The 19381-nt window shown below is 47.8% G+C and overlaps 1 protein-coding gene across 1 annotated transcript in view; it reads left to right on the top strand.

Annotated features, from left to right (window-relative positions):
• TEX264 (testis expressed 264) overlaps nt 1-19381 on the top strand; it is a 165213-nt gene that overhangs the window by 28117 nt on the left and 117715 nt on the right. The window contains exon 4 of the mRNA XM_019510324.1: nt 9216-9437. Coding sequence (XP_019365869.1) covers nt 9216-9437 — 222 coding nt within the window. The remainder of the gene's footprint in view (nt 1-9215; nt 9438-19381) is intronic.

Below are 19381 nucleotides of genomic sequence, written 5' to 3' on the forward strand. Positions count from 1 at the left end.
GGGTGGAGGGTGGGGGAGTGGGCGGGGGTGGGGGGGCTGACAGGGGTCCCCCCATAATCCCCTCCCCCAGCCCTCCCTCCTCCGCCCCTAGTACTTACCAGCTCGGAGTGGCTGCAGCAAGGATTGCCCGAATCATCAAAGGTCTCCTTTGAATTGGTCCCCTGATTTGATTTGGATTTGGACATTCGGCCACCGAATCGAGCCGAATCTCCTCTGAATTGAATCATCACCCAAAACTTTGCACAGCCCTGTCGGCTGCATTTTTCTTTTGTGTGCCCTTAGATATGAATACCAATGTGCTAGTCCGTTTGGCTTGGATGGGCCTTCCTTCCTTTGTTAGGTCTTACAGAAGACAAAGTTCTGTAGTGCAAACGCTAAGTATGTAACCTTCGTCCTCTGACCCTTATACCTCCCCTAGTCCCCACCTAATACTTTCAAAATGTTCATGGGGGAGTTTGATACTGTTCTGTCCATTTGCCTGGAAATAAGTGGTTGACCCTTACTGATTAAAACCTGGCATTTCCCATCTCAATTGTGGGCTGGCTTTGCCACCTGGTGGACGTGGGACAGCACTACAGTACTGAATTCATTGGCAGTCTCGGAGGAAATGCAAGCTCAAGTCGCTTAGAATGGAAAATAAATCCCCAGAAAACAAATCCTAATGAGCGCTCAGGGCTGCCTTGCTTGCACCACTAGTGATTTTCTGTTTTGTTTAATGAAATGTTTTCTGGACCTAGATTAATTTTCTTTGCCTGGTGTTTATCTTTGTTATATTGGCCTTGAAAAAGAAACTAAAAACATTGAGATAAGGGGAAGTGAAAGTGTGCCTTTGTTTCCCTGGAGCTTCTTCCTGTATCTGCTGAAATGCTATTTTGTCTCTTCTTAAAGCGGCAATCTGAATCACGACTGAGATTCCTTCAGCAACAGCTATGAAGAGGTTTTCTTTCCATTATTCCCCATATATAAGACCTACACTTTTGCTCCTTACATCCTGCCAGGTCTGTTATCAGCACTTAAATCCTCGTAATAAATAGGAACAATCATCATTTCATCTGACCTGTGGGGCTCCACATGGGTCTGGAAGTTCGGTGGGAGGGGGAGCAGTGGCAGCATTAATTGCCATGACTTCCAGAGCAGCAACAACTAATCCTGTCACTGCTCCCCTGCTGCCAAACTTCCAGACCTGCAGGAGTCCCACAGGTTGGATGGCATGGCCCCAGCCACCAGATTATGCCAGCGCACAGGGGTAGGCTAACGTACCACATTGCACCCATGGACCAATCCTGCCTGCCGACTCTATGCTGTCTCTGTCCTGCAGATTGACCCTGCCCCTGACATCCAGCTTATGGATCAGCCCTGCGTTGCTCATTTGTTCTGTGCAGCCAGAAGGTCGAGCACCACTAATCTCACTCACTGCTACAGGGGTCTGTATAGGACATTCTTGTCCACTGTTTTGTCCACTACGATGCGATTTGAGGAGCAATGTTTCCACCACCCTCTGGGCACCTGTGCTAGTCAGATAGCTCTCATCATTACCAAACTTCCTGTCCTGTTTTGGCTTAACTGTTCCTTGGTTCAGTTTTCAGTCCAGAATCCCTAGTTGCAGCTCTCCATTCTTCTCCTTTCTTCCTAGGGGTTACATCTTTCACACTGGGAACCCAGCTTGGAGGATTTGTTTCTCCTTGTGTACTTCCTTAGCTCTGTCAGTCTGGATGCACTGGTGTGTTTACTGGCTTCCCTTTGGAGTCCACGGGTAAGTATTGAGCATAGGAGAAGCAGCTTCTCTGTGAAGGGTGGAGCAGCGCTCCTTCTGCTACAGTTATTAAAAAAAAAGACTGGAACAGGTAAGAAAGGAGGTAGTTTGGAGCAGAAGGGGCTGATGAATTCTGCTCTTGCCATAAAGTTGGCTGAGAGAGGCAGTAGGGTGGCAACGCTGAATCCATAGGTGGCTCAGGATTTGCACAGTTTATATATGAATCTTCGTAGTTGTTCATCTCTTTATTACAGCCACTGGATACACAGGGTGCTCTGTTTTCACTGATCTTTCTCTCGCTCATGGTTTGGGGTCCTTTCTACTCTTTGAAGAAGTATGATCTTGAAAGACCCTTGGTGAGGGTTGCATGCAGCTTCTTCTTCTGCCACGTGGGGGCAGCAGTGTGTTGTTTGAACCAGGTCTCTGCTCTGTTGGGCGAGATTGTTGCTTCTGAGAGAATTTTTGCCCAGTTATTTCTGCTTTTTAAAAAAAAAATCTTTGCGCTTCAGCATCAAAGTGCATATCTATGTGTGTGTGGGCGTGAGGGGAAGGAAAGGCAAGGAGTCCTGCATGCCACAGGAGGATGCGCAGGCTTGGCATCAGCTGAAATCCAAAGGGAGAGGGAGCAAAATTGAAGGTGGAATTTAGAGGCAAAGCAGTGAGGGGCAGAGCATAGAGGGAGGGGAAAGCTCCCTCCACTGACTCCGGGGTGGATTTGTCTGGGGTGTAGCGACATGCAGTGTGGAGGAGCGCAACAGCACCCAACGCAGGGGAGTGCAAAGCCTGCTCTGGAGACCCTGCTGGCTGAGCTAATGGGGGGCCAGGACACGTGCTGCTCCGCCCTTCAGCCTTCCCCCCTTTGCTAACATCACATGGGAGCTGAGCTTGCTGGGCTTGCTGCTCCTGTCCCTCATGTCTGTATCCTACGGAGGTCCTGAGGGTGGAGCTGCCATAATTACTAACCTCCCAGCTGGCCTTTGGTTTTTTGTATCAGACAGAGATTGGAGAATGTACATGATAACACATTGTTTTGATTTGCACCTTCTCTCCTGACTCCTGTCACCCCCACTGAGGTCTAATTAATAGGAATTGTAGTTAGGCTTCAGCAGAATATCTCTGTGGCCAATGTTAATGCTTGGTTAAGCAGCCTGTGGCAAGTTTTGTCCCCCTTGGGTGGTATGAGTTTCCAGGGCTCAGCATGCAGCCCCAAGCGAATTGCAATTAAAGGATCAGGAAAGCAAAGATGCTGTCTCTGCTTTCCAAGCGCAGTGACTTCCATGCTTCTGGAAGGTGCTGAGAGCCTGGCTCTGGAGACAAGGGCAGCATAAATGGCAGCTGTTCCTGTGCAGCTCTGCCACTGTTCCTCCGATGTGACCTGGACGGCCATGTGGGGTACTGCTTCCTCTATGGCCCAGCTGGTCCTGGACATCTCCGCTGTATTGATGACACAGATTGCTATGAGGGTTGTAGGGTAGGTTTGCAAGCTCATTAGGAAGTATCCCATAACGCTGTCCAAGTCACAACTGAGGCACAATGGCAGAGCTGCCCAGGAGTACTGTCACCACCTCTATCCATGGAAGAGCCACCAACCATGAGGCCTCAATTTTAGTTGCTCTTGGTCTGCATTTGGAGGAGTGATCCAGAGGCAAAAGAGCCTCATCTCCTACCACCTTGAACAGCCAGGTTTCCTGTGGTGGCCAGTGGAGAATTCTGCCTTCATGGCTTCTCTCTGTAGTCTGGCATGCCCCTGTGTTGTCAGGGAACAAGTGATCCTGCCACTGTGGCATATGGGTCTCCTGGAGGCATCGCATTCCCAAAATGGACCTGTCTGCCTGTAGGACGGCAGAATGCAAAGTGGTATGTGGGGCTGCAGGAGGAGATGTTGAGGATCTGAGAAACAGTTGAAGGACGAGCGTGAGTTTGCTTGGCTGAGAGGGGGAGCAGGGAAATGTCAGGTGTTTGACTGATGGTTTTTTCAAGCGTCTGTAGGATTCCCTCCTTTATGTGATTGAGAAGTACATGCCTTAGCTAGCCATGGACACAGACATCTGTGTGGACTGTGAGAGAATGAAGGGCTCCTTGTTTCCCCGGTCCGTTGGTTTTCTTCAATCATTTGAACACGCTGGCTACCTCTCTCCTTTCTGCTGAGCCTGCCTCCTCTCTCACTCTCTGCCTGAACTCTTCCTCTCTCTCTCTCCCCATCTCTCTCTTTTTCTTCCTATCTCAAGCCATTTGTCAAAGCATTGATTTGAACAGATGAGCTTTGAGGAACAGCTTCCCCAGAGTCATTAAGCAAAGGGGCCTTTGGGGGCTTCCTGCCTTGTTTCTCCAGGTATAGACAGAGGAGCTCAGAGGAATTTACCATTATGGGTAAACCTTGATAACAGCAGCGTCTTAAGTAGAAAAATGAAGTGCAGTCTTGTCCAACGCTGCAGTCAGGGCAGAGATTTGTGGCTGTAATTTGGTTGCTTTCCAAGCTTCTTCCAGTATTGTTGCAGACTTTACTTTTAGCAAAGTTCTCTCCCTTGCCTTTTGTCTCTCTTCACCCCTGCCTTGTCCACCAGCTCTTCTTCCTTTTTTTATATCTTAGTACCTCTGGCCTGAGAACAGTGCCAATTTCCCCCCTCTCTAGTTTTACCTCAACCCTAAAAGTTTGTCTCTAGCTCTGGGACCAGGACCCCAGAGAGCAGCTGTGCTTCTTGGGCATCATACAGTTGCCCTCTGCAAGGGGAAAGGTGGTTTGCTCGGGAGGCAGAGCAGTGGCACAAGCCCCTCAAGAGCTAAGACCCTGCATCCTCAGCAGCACCTTCTGCCCCTGGTGCAAGGTGTGCTGCTCTGCCACCCCTCCACTCCCCACACATATGTAGCGCAATGGGTGATGTATTAAATGACTTAAACATTTGGAATAAATAGACCCATGGTTTGGCCTTGGGAAGGGAAACCCAAATGGCAGTGCCTTCTGGAAGGGGCTGAGACACTGCAGCGAGGAAGTCCGTATAAGAACCTGATTAGAGCAGGCTGACAGTAGAAACATCTCTGCAGATGGAGGAGGGCATGGCCTCTATTGCCCTGTCAGCCTTGGCTGCCTGGCCTTTTTGCCTCCCCTTCCCATCTGATGGTCAGTTAGGGCTGGTGCTGTCGTGGTCCATTCCCTAAGATTTTGGAATGGCAGTGCTTAGAGGGGAACACGGTGATGACCCAGAAAGCCAGGGGTGTAAGAGCGGATGAAGCACTGTTATCTCCTCTGCTACTGCTGTGGGCATTGTTGTGTCCAAGCACGCCCCTCCCCAGACACAGAAGCACAGTACTCAGAGGACAGCAGTGGGAGAAGAGGGAATACTCTACTTCAGTGGTTCCCAACCTTTTTAGACCACGGACCGGCAAACCATGGACTGGAAGTGACCGCAGACCGGCAAACTGTGGACCAGCATACTGAGTGACTGGCATACTGCGGACTGGCAGCCAATCCTTTTTTATACTCAGTATATGGCTGCCGGTCCGCAGTATGCCGGTCACTTCTGGACTGCTGGTCCAGCAGCCAAGCCATCGTGGCCCAGTATCAGGCTGTGGCCCAGGGGTTGGGAACCTCTTCTCCACAGGAGCAACCGGGTTACCTCAGAGACCCACTCTGCTCGGTGCCGATGGCTCCTCAGGACCCGTCATTTCCTTTGGGAAATGACACCGTCAGCCAAGAGATGGGGGCTCATTGGTGCAGGTGATGGAGCTTCCTGGGGGTTGTACCATGGCTACAGGACATGGTGAGAGGGTCCAGCCCATCAGCAGGACCTAGCTTCACTTCAGTGAGGTCTTCTTGTACCCACACCGCCCTTCTCATGCACTTGCACAAATGCCAATCCAGCTTCTTCTCCTATGAGTTGAAAAAGAAGCAGAAGAGACAGATTGCTGTTGTTTCTATTTTTAACCACCTGGGAGTTGCTGAGAGGCTGTGGTGATGGGAGCCATGCTGGTACCAAGTCAGTCTCGCTGGGAGGTATTTTGTGCCTGTGTGTTGTAGGCACTTTCCTTTCATGGACTCTGCTGAATCCTACAGTTCACCCAGCTTTCTCCCAGGTGAAGGGCAAACTGTCTCTGCCGCTCACCAAGCTTAGGCCGCCCCTTTTATACTCCATTTACCTTCCACCCAGCAGCCTGCACCCAGGTTTCCTTTTCCAGAGTCGGCCAGCTTAGCTGAGTTCTCCAGCCACTTTTGCAACAGGCACACAGCAATGTAACCACCAGTAAATTCTAGTCCTGTTAATGGAGGAAGCAAGGAGTTTGATAAGGGGTCTGTCATCCTGTGGATGCTGCCTGGGTGAGAGTGGCTCTAGAGCGGCTACCCCTGGGTCTAGCGAGTGGCAGAACGCCGCTCGCTTGGTTCTTTGTAGTTGATGCTCTGGCTGCAGCCTTTGATAGTGATCTTGCTTTGTCTAACAAAGACACAGAGCTTGGAAACAACCAGCTGGAGCAGGCTAGACTGTGGTTGAGATAGACCTTTGTGGTAGTGATGCTCCCTCTCTCTTGGAAGCCCTTTGTTCATGGCCACAGTTCCCCTGGCTGAGGAGGGCTAGGTTGGACAGGCTTCCCCAGAAGGAGTGCTGCGAGGCAGCTTTGCTGAGCAGAGCCTCAGGAGGGTGAGGAGCTCTAGAAAGACAGTTTGGGAGGCAGGGCACTAGGCTGGGATGCAGGAGACCCGGATTGAGTTATCTGCTCCTCTGCAGATTCAGAGGAACCTCGGGCAAGTCACACACCCTTTTTGTGCCTCAATTTCCCATCTGTGAAACAGATAACTGCATTTTCCTGCCTTCAGGGAGTGTGGAGAGGTAACCACATTAGAGATTGGGAGATACTCGCACACGCCAGGGACTGGGGCAATGGAAGTCTCCAAGATAGGAGGCAGTCAACAGTTTGTTTTGTCTGGTTCTTTCAAGCTTGACTCCCTGGTCAGGACCTTAACCTCTCTGTTTTCCTTACACGTGAGCTGAGAGGTCATTGCGGACCAGCTGAGGGGAAGCCTCCACCAAGGAGAGGCAGGCTGGCCTTCTGGCTGGCGTGGCAGGATGCCCAAGGTCCTTCCCTAACCCTGCCACTGACTCTGGGTATGATCCTTGAGCCAACCCCAGCTGCTCCGTGCCTTGGTTCCTTCTCTTGTAAACTGAGGGATATTACTGCTTGTCTTGGACTTATTTAAAGCGGTGCTCAATTTTTTGAGAGCTTGAGTTTGCACCAAGAGTTTTTGCTTGTCATCTGCAAAGAGTGAATGTTTTTCTCTTTCCATTTTAGTCAAATTAGAGGGCTTTTTTTCTGGCGCCCCACAGTTTCCTATGGGATGGTTGTGTGTATATGATGTGCTGACATTTTGGGGCCCAAATTCTGGGTGGTGTAGTAAGGCTCTGAGCCAAATTCATTGAGAACTTAATCAGTGATGTTACTGATCTGTCAGAGGGAAGTTGACTGTAAAACTGAAGTATATGACATTGTCTAGCAGGCTACAAGGATCAGTCTGGAAGGCCCGGGCACTGGCTGGGAGGGGATGGGATTCTTTACCCACTTTGAACAACAGGGAAATGGGATGGGCTAGAGAGCAAGATAGGAAGGATCCAGCGTGTGGGCTGAGCAGTGTTGGTAAGGAGCTGTGGAAACAGCCAAGCTGAGAGAAGTTTGTATCTGAACAGTGCTATATTTTAAAAAAATAGTGACTAAAGCTGACTACCAGGAAGGGGACAGATTTGGACTCTATACTATGTGCTCCATGCCTGAGTAGCTCACCCATATCTGTCACATTCCCACTTTGGTCTGTGGTAGCCGGGGGGGGGGTACAAAATAAATGATCAGAGTAGCAAAAGCAACTAAGAAGAATCTCTCCCATGCTGTTTAACTGGTTCTGGGTCTCTCCCCACCACTCATGGGTCCAGATTCCTCTTTGATGTGGGCACAAATGCCATAACTGGCTTCATGGTGAGTTGCACCCACTTATACTGAGCTGAATTTGGTCCCCATAGAAACCAGATCAGTATAAGTCATGTTCACTGTGCACCCATACCAAGTGCCAGCTTGGTACAATGACATTACTTTGCTGCTCACAACCCTATGTTGGCCACCTTCCATCCGCAGAGGAACAGGTCCCACCCTCCGTCTGGATTCTGCCTGTGTAGGGAGGTTTGAAAATACATTAGCCCAAATCCCGCAGGTCAATTGAATACACCAATCAGTGGGTGCAGTAAAGCAGGCCAATTAAGTGATAGCTTGTAGATTAGATGGAATTGCTAGCTCAGGACTGTGGCCTTAGAAACTTCAAGAGCTTGTTTAATATACAGCCAGCAGATTCCTAACATGGGAGTGCCCACATATGTTAAAGGAGCCACTGAATGGTTCTTGATGTGTAGATAGGAGCAAGGAGCCTGTGAAGTGGCTATCAATCTCTTGTTGCTGTTTCATAGCCAGCATTGCAAGGTGTTTGGTGATGACTGATTCGGCCCCATTTGGCTTTTCTGGATAGATGAATAGCCAATGATCTCACAAAGGGAGGGCTGTCACAAAGGGAAAGGAGGAGTGCTCTTTTTAGTTTAAAGATAGTGAAACTGAGGCACAGAGTAGCTCATGACTTGTTCATGGTTACACAGAGGCAGTAGAATAGAATAATTTGTGGCAGTAGAATAGAATTGAGTCTTATACCCCAGGCCCCTGGCTTTATGGAATGGGTAAAGCTAAATGCCATTTTGTGACTTAGAAGAGAAAGATGATCTGAATAGGCCTAGGATGTGTGAGCTCCAAGCTCTGGTTCTGGCTGACACTGGGTAGCAGAGATCAATGGTTGTAGGTGAGTTCCTTTAACTCTTAGCTCATTTGGTCCCATCAGTGAAATGGGGATCTTGCTTTCCCATCACAGAGTGGTGAGGATTCATTGATCTATATTTATGAAGTGCTGTTTCTGCTAGCATGGTGGGGGACCTGGCTCACAAATGAACCACCTTGGGGAGGCCATAGAAGAATCTTCTACTTGGCCCAGTTCCATGGAGACTCGTTTTCAAGGTGCCATGCCTTTGCCCAAGTAAGGACTGCACCAGCTTCTCATTTACAACTATCTTTACATAAAATAATGGATATTCCCCTAGCATTTGCCTGAGTGTTTTTCTTTCTGGAGTCATTGAATTGATATTGTTTATGGATCAGCATAATGAACAAACAAGTCAACTGATTGGCTTTCCCTTGCCCAAGCTTGTAAGGGGGCAGGTTGGCAGTCTGCGGTGCTTTTTGGTTTCTGTCCCACCCCAGTTTGCTGCAATGCATCATTCGTGCTTTGTCCAGCTGTAGCACCTGGCAAGTTAGAAAGCTGCTGGGTTTCTGAGGAACCTTTGCCTGCCCATGTCCAGCAGGTCATTGTGGAACAATTTGGCCACCTTGGCTCAGATGTTTTTCAGCCCTTTTTCCCTCCTTGATGTCACCTGTTCATTTATTTGCTTAGGTGCTGCCTGAGAAATGCCGCTATGCTGTGGGGCGCATCCTGAGTGAGGGTGAGGAGAAGCCATCAGAGGAGATGATCCAGCTCTTCCAGAAGTTTGGCTTCAAGATCTTTTCCTTTCCAGCTCCCAGCCATGTGGTCATGGCCACCTTCCCATTCACCACACCCTTGTCTATCCACCTGGCAGTGAATCGGGTTCACCCAGCTCTTGACACTTATATCAAGGTGAGTGACCATTGCATGTGGAATGTCTCAGATTCACAGCATGTTAGCCATGCCTTCTCATGCTACTGGCAATTTATAGATGCCATTATCTTCTGGTAATTCTTGGTGTTTGGTCACATAGCCTAAGATCATCTCCTGCTATTTTGGGTGCAGGAGGTAGTTTACCAATAATAATGTCTTATTCACTTACAAGGACATGGGTCCTCTCCTGCCATTGACTCCTATAGATGTTATGGGTTATCACCTCATAACACTTATGAGGTTTTGCCATCCCAACCAATGCAATGGCTGGGTTTCTATGTGAAAGTGCTCCCCAGTGGTTAGGAATCTAATGCCATAAGTGTTGGTTGCATACCAGCGCTTACTGGATTAGACATCTACTTGTAACTTGACATCTGCTTGTACCGGTCAGTTTCAATTCCCTACCTTCCTTGCAAATTATTCCAAAGAAGTTGGGTAGCAATTTCCAACTGGTTGATCAGCGAATGAGAAGTCTGTAGCATAAATCTCTCCCTCAAGATTGCCCAGGCCCGGTGTGCCCTTGCTCTGTGCGCATGTGGCAGGATGTTAGAGATCTCTGCTGCCCAGCAGGTTATCTGAGGAAGTATTCATTTAGGTACCTCTGCCTTCAGAAGGTGGTCGTGATTATTGTGGAATCCTGGTGTAGGGTGATGGAGAGGGAGTGGATCCCTTTACCTATGGTCTTCTGGGCAGCTGCTGCTCCATTCATCTTTCATTGCTATTTCTCTGTCAAGCTGTATTGTGAACTCTCCACTTCACCTTCCTTATGTGTCTCAACCCACCCTCCCCAAACTCCTCTCAGCTGTCAGATGTAGGCACTTTCTTTCTTCAAGCTCAGCCCAAGGTTTTTCCTAGGGATGGGCTGTTTCCTGAAGGGCAAGCTACACCCTCATTCTTGTCATCCAGGTAGCAGGAATATCTATCACCCTTCACAAACATGAGGGCAGAGCAGACTGGGTTGGTGCCCTGCAGAAGGATCTGGCACCCAGCAAGGAAACTGTTATCAAGCAGTAGAGAGGTATGGAAAAGTCTGAGATATCAATATAGACCCCTGGGACTCTTAGCTGACAGTGGGCAAATGTTCAGTAGTTTTGTTAGTATGAATGGGCTCACTAGAGTATTTATAGGACAGGCTGGAAGCAGACTGCCCACCATAGCTCAGACAATTAGCTCCTGTCCTGATCTGCACCACTGTCTGTGTCACATTTCTAGGCTGCCCCAGGACTGGTGCACCTTGGCTGACCTACAGCCCCTACTACTGTTCCAGTCCTAGCTAACCCTTGCCTTGTTAGGGCACCTCAGTCCTGAGCTGTAGTCCTTGTGGGTCTTGTAGTAGGTTCTCAGGCACTGAGACCTGAAGGTAGATGTAGGGCTCTTCTGATGACTTATACAGATTCAGGTGGGAGTGTATGCTTCCGAATGGAGAGAGAGTTGGGGTCAGGGATGGAGGAAGCCTTAAAGAGAAACCCCTGGGCACAGCCCAGTTGGAAATGAAATTTACATTTTGTTGTGATTTAACTCAACAATGAAAGCAAATCCTAGAATGGGTCAAACCTAGTCTATTATCAGTGTCTCTAAACTTTGTTCAGAGCAGGATAGGAACCACCTCCCTATGGCCTGTCTTGAGCAGTAGTTGCCAGCCTTGGCTCATGGTGATAAATGGAGACTGTGATGATAGCATCTTGTGACCTTGGGGCCTGTGTAGGATGCTGAAGCTTAGCTCGAAGTTGGGAAAGGCCAGAGCACATGTTCTTCTGTGGCATCCTGCCATCAAATGCAGGCACTTGAATTTGCTCATCTTGAAATGGCTATTTATATACTTCCCAGTCCTGGCAAAAATCCCAGCCATGTGGGAAACTGTGAAAAGTATCTTCAGCCTGTTTTTTCCCTGCAAATTTGATACCCAAGCGCTAGCACCAGCCCACGATCTGCAGTGGGGTATGTTAAGGGCTGTGGGAAACAGCTTTTTCTATTCTGTTCAGTGCTTGGGCAGATTCCTACTGTAGCCAGCAGGAGGTGTGCTTATCTCCATGAATGGGTTAGTCTGTCTGTTGACTTGTGCCCACATCCTGTTGCTAAAAGTATGGGGTTTGAAGACTGGTGGAGGATGTGGAGGGTACAGTACCTACCTTCCAGTTTTGTGTTTGTAGCTCAGCCCTCTTATCACCTCTTCCTGGAAATGTTCAGTGCTAGAGGACAGCAGTGTAATCAGTGCAGGAGACCAGTTCTTTGGCTCTTCTATGAGTGATGTGTGTCTGCTACCCTGTGATAAGTTGTGGGCATAGTATGTGTGTGTGTATGTGTGTGTGTGGAGGAGGGTTGGGGTGGCTGGGGAGCATCAGGTTTGTTAAATCGGTGCTTGATGGTGCAGAGATGACGTTGTGTTGCTCCAGGAAAGGTCCTGAAGAGCGCATCTGTCACATGCGAGATGAAATCATTAGAGCTAAAAAGGGAGCCACAGATTGTGCTGGGAACACCTGGCAGCTTTTAATGAGAGAGCTGCCTTTCTGTTAAAAAAAAAAAAAAATCCAGCTTTCGGGAATGATGCATGTTCAGAAAAAATGGAGGACAGGGGACGTCCTAAACTCAGCCTTTCCCTTTTGAATTGGCAAGGCAGGAATGTCTGTTCAGGCATTGCTCCCCCACACCTCAGGTCTGTGCACAGTGTCACCAGGTAGCATCCATGTTGGGAATCTTAAGTCAGAGACATATATTGCTTTGGGGTTTATATTGCACACCCCCTTATGTGGGGTAGAGCACTGCTGTCAATCCGAGTAGTTATTCATTGTCCCTAGAGTGAAGTGGAGGTGAAAATCAAATCAGAGGTCATCTCCCTACCATTTCCTGAGCCTTTGGCCAGGATCAAATATTCTTTTGGTTGGAGGACAGCACACAGCAGGCCCACACACTTTTCACCCCCAGTAATTACTGAAGTCTTATGTTGCACTTCCCATTCATAGATCTCAAAGCACTTTATGAAAGAAAGTAGCCATCATATACTGCTGGGAAACACGGGTGCACGGAGAGATTTAGGTGACTTTGGGCCAGGATTATGAGCCAGTTGGTAGTGGAGATGAGAGCAGAACCCAGAGGCCGTGGCCCTCTCCTGGATCTTTGACCAGATCATTGGCCCTCAAGGCTATGTCAGTGATGTGGTCAGTCAGGGCTTCATTTGCTGCTCTGTCATGAATTTGTGCCCTGAAAACCTCCATAGCCTACTTGTGCTAGAGGGCAACACCAGCATGTGTTACAGTGGGTCAAGAAGGCAGAATCTCATTGGGATTCCCAACTGTCCCTACCAGTTTCCCCCATTTTCACTTCTCGTTTGTGGCTGGCACAAGGGCTGCTTACACCAGAATGACTCTATCCTCTGCTTTGGTCCTTGGGGGCTTTGTCCAAGTTTGACCCATCCCCACCCCCTGCTAGTAGGACTGAGATGTGGTCACAAGAGAAGGCTGAGGGGGGACCTAGTGACTGTCTATAAACTCACTAGGGGGGACCAGAAGGGTTTGGGGGAGACACTGTTTCCCCTAGCGCCCTCTGGCATGACAAGGAATAATGGACACAAATTATTGGAGAGTAGGTTTAGATTAGACATCCGCAAGAGCTACTTCACAGTTAGGGCGGCTAGGATCTGGAACCAACTTCCTAGGGAAGTGGTGCTGGCTCCTACCCTGGGGATCTTTAAGAAGAGGCTTGATGCCTACCTGGCTGGAGTCATTTGAGCCCAATTTTTCTCCCGCCCAGGCGGGCGGTTGGACTTGAAGATCTACAAGGTCCCTTCCGACCCTACTTCTATGATTCTATGATGATCTGGGGGAGCGGTACCCTGAGGAGGGTGTATGTAACACCGGTTGAAAATGCACCCATTACCTGTTTCATTGCTCAAGGGACAGGGGACTGTGGCATAATATCTTGCTTCAGCCACTGTTACAGCAAGTAAAAGCAGTACTAGCTTCTCCAGGCACGTCTGTAAAGGCACTTCAGTTCCTACCTACAGTTCCACCCCACCCCCAGTGTCCCTGTGCTATTTCAGTCCTTTATGCCAGTGCCCTGCTCGTCCTCCATGCTATTCCAGCCCTAGGCTCTCCACACAGCTCTGTTATTGCTCCTTGATTCCCATCTGCTGGCTTTCTCTTTATTCCAGCCCTGGGCTCCCTGTACAGCTCTGTTTTGAGCACTTTAGTCCCACTGACTGCTCTTCCATTCCTGTGCCAGTGCTGAGTAGATCCAGCCACGCTTGTTAAATCGTGTGGTTTGATGTGAACAGGGACTAGGGACCAGGCTTGTCACCAGTCAGCTCCTTTTTGCTTGTCAGCTAACTCAAGTTTGCTCTTGAGCCCTCAGAGGTGTCATGCTGTTGTTCCTCCTCTGCTATGTGCCATCAGGACCCCAAGCTTCTTTTCCTTTTGCATGCCATTGCAGAGGACTGTGGACTTCTGCAGTTGTCAGTAGTCAGCGTTCCCACAGGTGCCTTTCCCAAAATTGGAGATATGCTAACTTTTCCTTGCTGGCACAGTAAAATGGCACCTGCTCCCCTGGCACCTGTTGGAGAGGCAGTGGGGAAACATCAAGAGAGAAACTTTCATGGAAACAGGTGACCTGTGCACATTTTCTGATGGGAATTTGCGTTGTCATGGAGACAGCTTCTCCAAATAGCTTTCCCCCCCCCACCTCCCTCCTGCAACCCAAGACGCAAGTGAGACGGGTTTGCAGTGTCTGGCTTGAAAAAGATTCTTTTAATGAGAGTCATAGGTCATATGCACTGAGCAGGGGAGACCCCCTTTTTGCTTCTTCCTCCCCGCGGGATCCAGAGAGGAAGAGAACAGGATTAGAAAAGATAAGAAGCATCAAAGTGCCGCAGCGATGGAGATGAAATGCAGTCTCCAGTTGAGAGAAGGAATTAGTTCAAATGGATTGGATCATCTCAGAGGGGAGGACAACTTAGGAACCCATTAATAAAGCCCTGGGAGTGGGGGTGTGGGAGATGGAAGCAAGAATTGAAGCTGTGGAGAAGGAAGAGCTTGAGATAAAGAGACAGGGAATCAGGAGCTGAGGAAAAGAGGGAGGCTGAAAGGAGGCAGGAGAAGTGAGGAAGCCATAAGGTAAGGGTTGATAGACAGTGAAGAATAGGGAATGGTAGTGAGTACAGGAGGAGCTTGGTAGCTGCTTCTGGACTAGGAGAGGTTAAGAATGGGAATGCAGAAGAAAGTCCTGAGAAAACAAGAGGAGAAAAGGATTTGGGTAGGAGACGGTCAGGAGGCAGAGCTTCTTGGGAAGAGGAGGACAGTGAGGAAAGGGCAGGAGATGGGACTGGATAAGACATCAGGAGACAAAGGAAATGATATGGAGGGAGGTCAGGGGAGTCCAGGAACTGGAGGTGGGGAAGGTTTAGAGGACTGAAGAAGAACATAATGAGAAGCCAAGAAGTGGAACTGGTGGGAGCATGGAGGGAGCCCTGAGTAGCAAGGGAAAGAGAAGCAAAGAAGAAAATGTCATTCTCTCCCATCCCGTTCCCAGGTGAGTCCATTTCTAATGCAGTGTGTGTGGGCAGGAAGCATATTAACCTCTCCTGTTCCAGATGTCTTTGCTGCATGAACACAGCCTCTTACCCTTAGCCTTAGCCCTGCTGCCATCCACAGTGGATAGTCAGTGACCCACGGTTGGTGGTGCACCAAGTCTAGCTAGTTAACCTGGCAGAGGATATGAGCTAGAAAACGGGCTTCAGTTTAACTAGGTCTGAAATCCACATGCTTTGCAGTGAGGCTACAGGCTGAAGTGCCCTAGTGTTGGTAACCCTCTCCATTGTCCAATGATTCTCTCCAGGGGACATACAAATTAAAATATAAGTTGGCTGGGAAAGGAACCTAGAGTATTTCACCAAGAACGGGGGGATATGCCCTTAGACACATACAGTTGAGTCCAGAAACAGTGAGCACATGTTTACATTGGTAGGGACTGGCTGGGCAAGGTTAACTTGGGTGCCAGTAACTATGCAGAATAGATATAGTCCCTGTGCTCAGGTTCACTTAGGGATTGGGCACAAGTTCTGAATGTTGAGCATATGGGTGAACCAGAATTGCAGCCCTCTTAAAAACAGGACAGCTTAAAGCTGCCATTCCAGCAGTGTGTGGGTCCTCAGCAACACCACTTCCCACTACTCCTGGTGGAGCTTCCTCATAGGAGAGTGGTGCTGCATTTATCAGTCCCACTGTCTGGCTCAACATTCACAATCTTCTGCCCAGTCCCTGAGTGAACCTGAGCTCTGAGACTGTCTACATTGCACAGTTCCTCAAGATAACTGGCACCCAAGTTAGCTTGGGCACTCACTGAAGCACAGCCACATCTGGGTGGAATGGAGCTGCTGCTTTGCTGCACTGCACCTCACAATGCCATATTAGTGTAGGCTTATTTATGTTGCTGCTGTTTCTGGAAGGTGAGCAGGTAGAAAACTCAGACAGGAGAGACCCAGTGGACTTGTTTAATTTGGGAACCTGAGGCAGGAATACACTCATCAGGAAGTAGACAGAGACCAAGAAGAACTGTCAGCTGATAAAGCTGATTGGAACCAAACTGAGGCTCCATGGTGGGCCCAGCATTCAGTCTCCTGCAACAGGCCTCCAGGCAGTTCTCTCACCGGTATGCTGTGCACCGACGTGGCACTTGACTCTGGCATTCTGCACTCTGACTGTTCCCTAGCACAACCCGTGGCAATCAGGAGAAAAATGGACAAAGGTCATTTGGTGCTATTTTGCAACGTCTTCAATAATAAAATTACCTAACACCTCTCTAATCTTTTCTGTCTGAGCAGAATCTCCCAGGCCTGGATCTAACACCTCACAACACCTCTGCCTCCTGTTAGGTTGGGACCAACCCAGTTGGCACTGAGAAAACTGAAGTGCAGAGAAAAAGACTGCATCTTTGTGTCCTGGTGGCAGAGCTGAGACCCAAGAGTCCTGTTCTAACTACTCGAAAACACTGCCCCAAACATAATGTGTGGAGCATGTCTTCAGAAACAAATTTTCAGGCATGTGAGGCATATGTCCAAATGGATCCTATTTGTCACACTACTCCTCTCCTTCTAACTGTCACTCACAGCAACTAAAGCCAACTACAGGGTTGGGAGCAGGAGGGTAAGAGTAACATAACGCGAGATGCACAGATGCAGCAGCGTATGGGATATATGCAGGATGTGAGAATCGGAGAGGAGGCCGAGGCTGATCCTGGCAGCTCTGGTGTGCACACACTCCCTTTCCAGCTGCCAAGTCCCCACAGTAGCAGGTCATGGTATGCAAATGAGTTTCTCTAAAGACACTCTCCCAGAGTGAGCATTTTTAATGACATTGTGGGCAGGTTATTAAACTGTAACCTCCTGCCATTTCAGGGACCATTTATTCATGGTTTCAGTTTAATTAGCCCTCTGTGGCAATTTGCATGCATGTGCATGCGTGTGTACTGGACTTCTCAAATCTAAACTTTCCATTTGGAGACCTGGAGGGTCTTGCATTTTCTGTCCCTGCGGCTCCTTGGGCAGCCAGTGAGGTGTTTAATTGTATCCTAGCGGGGAAGTCCATCTGGTTTGTAGAGTTCTCTGTGAAGGATGGCCTAGTTTCTGGCCACTTTCTTAGTGGACACCTGCCCTTGTTGCAGCCCCCACAGCACATGGCTCAGGTTGGCCGTTTTTGTCGGGAATCTCAGAAGGCCAAGACCTGTATGGGCTGTAGAGATCATGTTTCCTTCAGGTTAGGATTGAGGCATGATGGTGGGTTAGTACAGAGGAAACTTACATACTTGTTGCTTATTCTCTAGATAAAAACAGTTCCATCTTCTAGACTGCTATTCTCTTATCTTTTGCTGCAGCCCTAGTTTAGACTGGAACACATTCTGTTCTGGCTCTGAATACTCCATCCTGAGCCTGATGGTGATATAAGGCTTTGGGGTAAAAGGTTCAAAGGCACCCAACTCCCAGTTTCAGAAATGACTGAAAAGTATAAGTTCCATTAATTTCTGGTGATTCTTAAGATCCTGAGCACCGCTGTAACTTTTAAAAATGAGACTTAGGCTCTTTGGCCATTTTTTTCAAGTATTTCCCTTGGACTGTAGTGAAATCCCACTGCAAATTCTCCATCATTCCCATCATAATAGATTTACTTCCAAGACAAGTGCTGGGAAGACCTATAGTATTAAGCAAAGCAGGCAACCTGATGACGGTCACTACAGTGAATACCAGCTACTACACTACTTTCTGACCCTGGCTTCTTTTAGTAGAGGTAAGTATGTGCCTAGGGCAATAAACTCATGATTTGATAGATTACAGGGCCAGAAAGGACCATCGTGATCATTGGTTCTGACCTCCCATATCTACGGCATAGGATTTGCCTGAATTAATTCTGTGAATTAGAGCATATTTTCTAGGAAAACATTCAGATTTATCTTATAGATTGCCAGTGATGGAGACTCTACAAGACGCATCAGTAAGTTGTTCCATTGGTTATCTACCTTTACTGTTATATCTTGTTTCTAGTTTGAATGCATCTAGAGTCTGTTTCATTGGATCTTTTCATCTGCTAGATTGAGGAGCTCATTGTTAGAGTTTTGTTTCTCTTGTAGGTACTCTGAGACTGTCATCAAGTTGCCCTATACATTTCTGTTTGAAAAGCGAAAAGACTCAGATTCTAGAGTCTTTCTTTTGGGCTAAGTACAAGCAATCAAAAAGCCCGGGGTTGAATCGATTCAATCTTTACAGGTTAGTCTAAGCTGCATAAGTTGAACTGATAAGCAAGTTAACAGACATTCACTTTTGATTCTGGAAATGCAGCCACATGCCTGTAGTGGCTCAGGCCAGAAGCTGGGGTGCATTAGAACATGCCTCCCTGCTTGGCTGGAGCAGACACCTTGAGCCAAGGCTAGCCTGCCTACCCTGCAAGGCAGGGTTTGCAGGGGAGGTGCAAAGCATCCTGGGATGCTGGGGGACTGTGAGTTATTTGAATCTAGAGGATCTGGGACAGAATTTCAATAAACTGATTTAACTTAAATCACTTAAATCTGATACTATGTACATCCAGATTTATCTTAAACCAGTTTCAGGCATTTTGAAAGTTGTTTATGTGCACTGAACTTCCGTTGTGTTACAGATTTGAACCAGTTTCTGATCATTTATACTGATTTATGTTTAATTTCTATCTCTAGCTGTAATGGCTTGTTTTCCAAACCTTTAATCATTTTCATGGTTCTTTGCTGAACCTTCTCCATTTTTTCAACAGCCTTTCTAAAACTGTGAGCAGCAGAAATAGACACTGTATTCCAGTGGCAGTCAAACATAACACCTAGTTCTGCTCAATATTCTTCTGTCTATGCGTCCAACATTTGCACTAGCTTTTTAGTTAGTTTTGCACTTGAAGTTCATATCCAGATGATTATTTGGTATGATCCTGATTCTTTTTCAGAGTCACTGCTTTCCAGGATGAATCCATTCTCATCAAAATATGACCTACTTTTTTTCTTCCTGGATGTATAATTTTATATTTGGCCATTTTAAAGTGAGTATTGTCTGCTTGTCCCCAGTTTACTAAGAGACTTTGTGGCCTGTCCTCTTTCTTATCACTTTCCAATCTTTGTTTTATCTGCAAACTTTATGAGTGAAAGTTTTGTTTTCTTCAAGTGTATTGATAAAAAAGATGAATTAACATACAGTGCAGAACTGAGCTTTCCAACCCTCACAATGATAGTTTCCCATTTACAGATATTTCTGAAACATGTTGGTTAGCCAGTTTTTAATCAATTTAATGTGTGTCATGTTAATTTTCTGTAGGTCTAGTTATTTAATCAAAGTGGTGTGTGATATAAAATCAAATGCCTTACAGAAATCTAAATATATTGCATCAACACTATTCCCTTTATCAATCAAGCTTGTAATCTCATCA

The sequence above is a fragment of the Gavialis gangeticus genome, unplaced genomic scaffold (genome assembly GCF_001723915.1).
Source record: "Gavialis gangeticus isolate Ggan-Ray unplaced genomic scaffold, GavGan_comp1, whole genome shotgun sequence".
Classification (NCBI taxonomy): domain Eukaryota; kingdom Metazoa; phylum Chordata; order Crocodylia; family Gavialidae; genus Gavialis; species Gavialis gangeticus.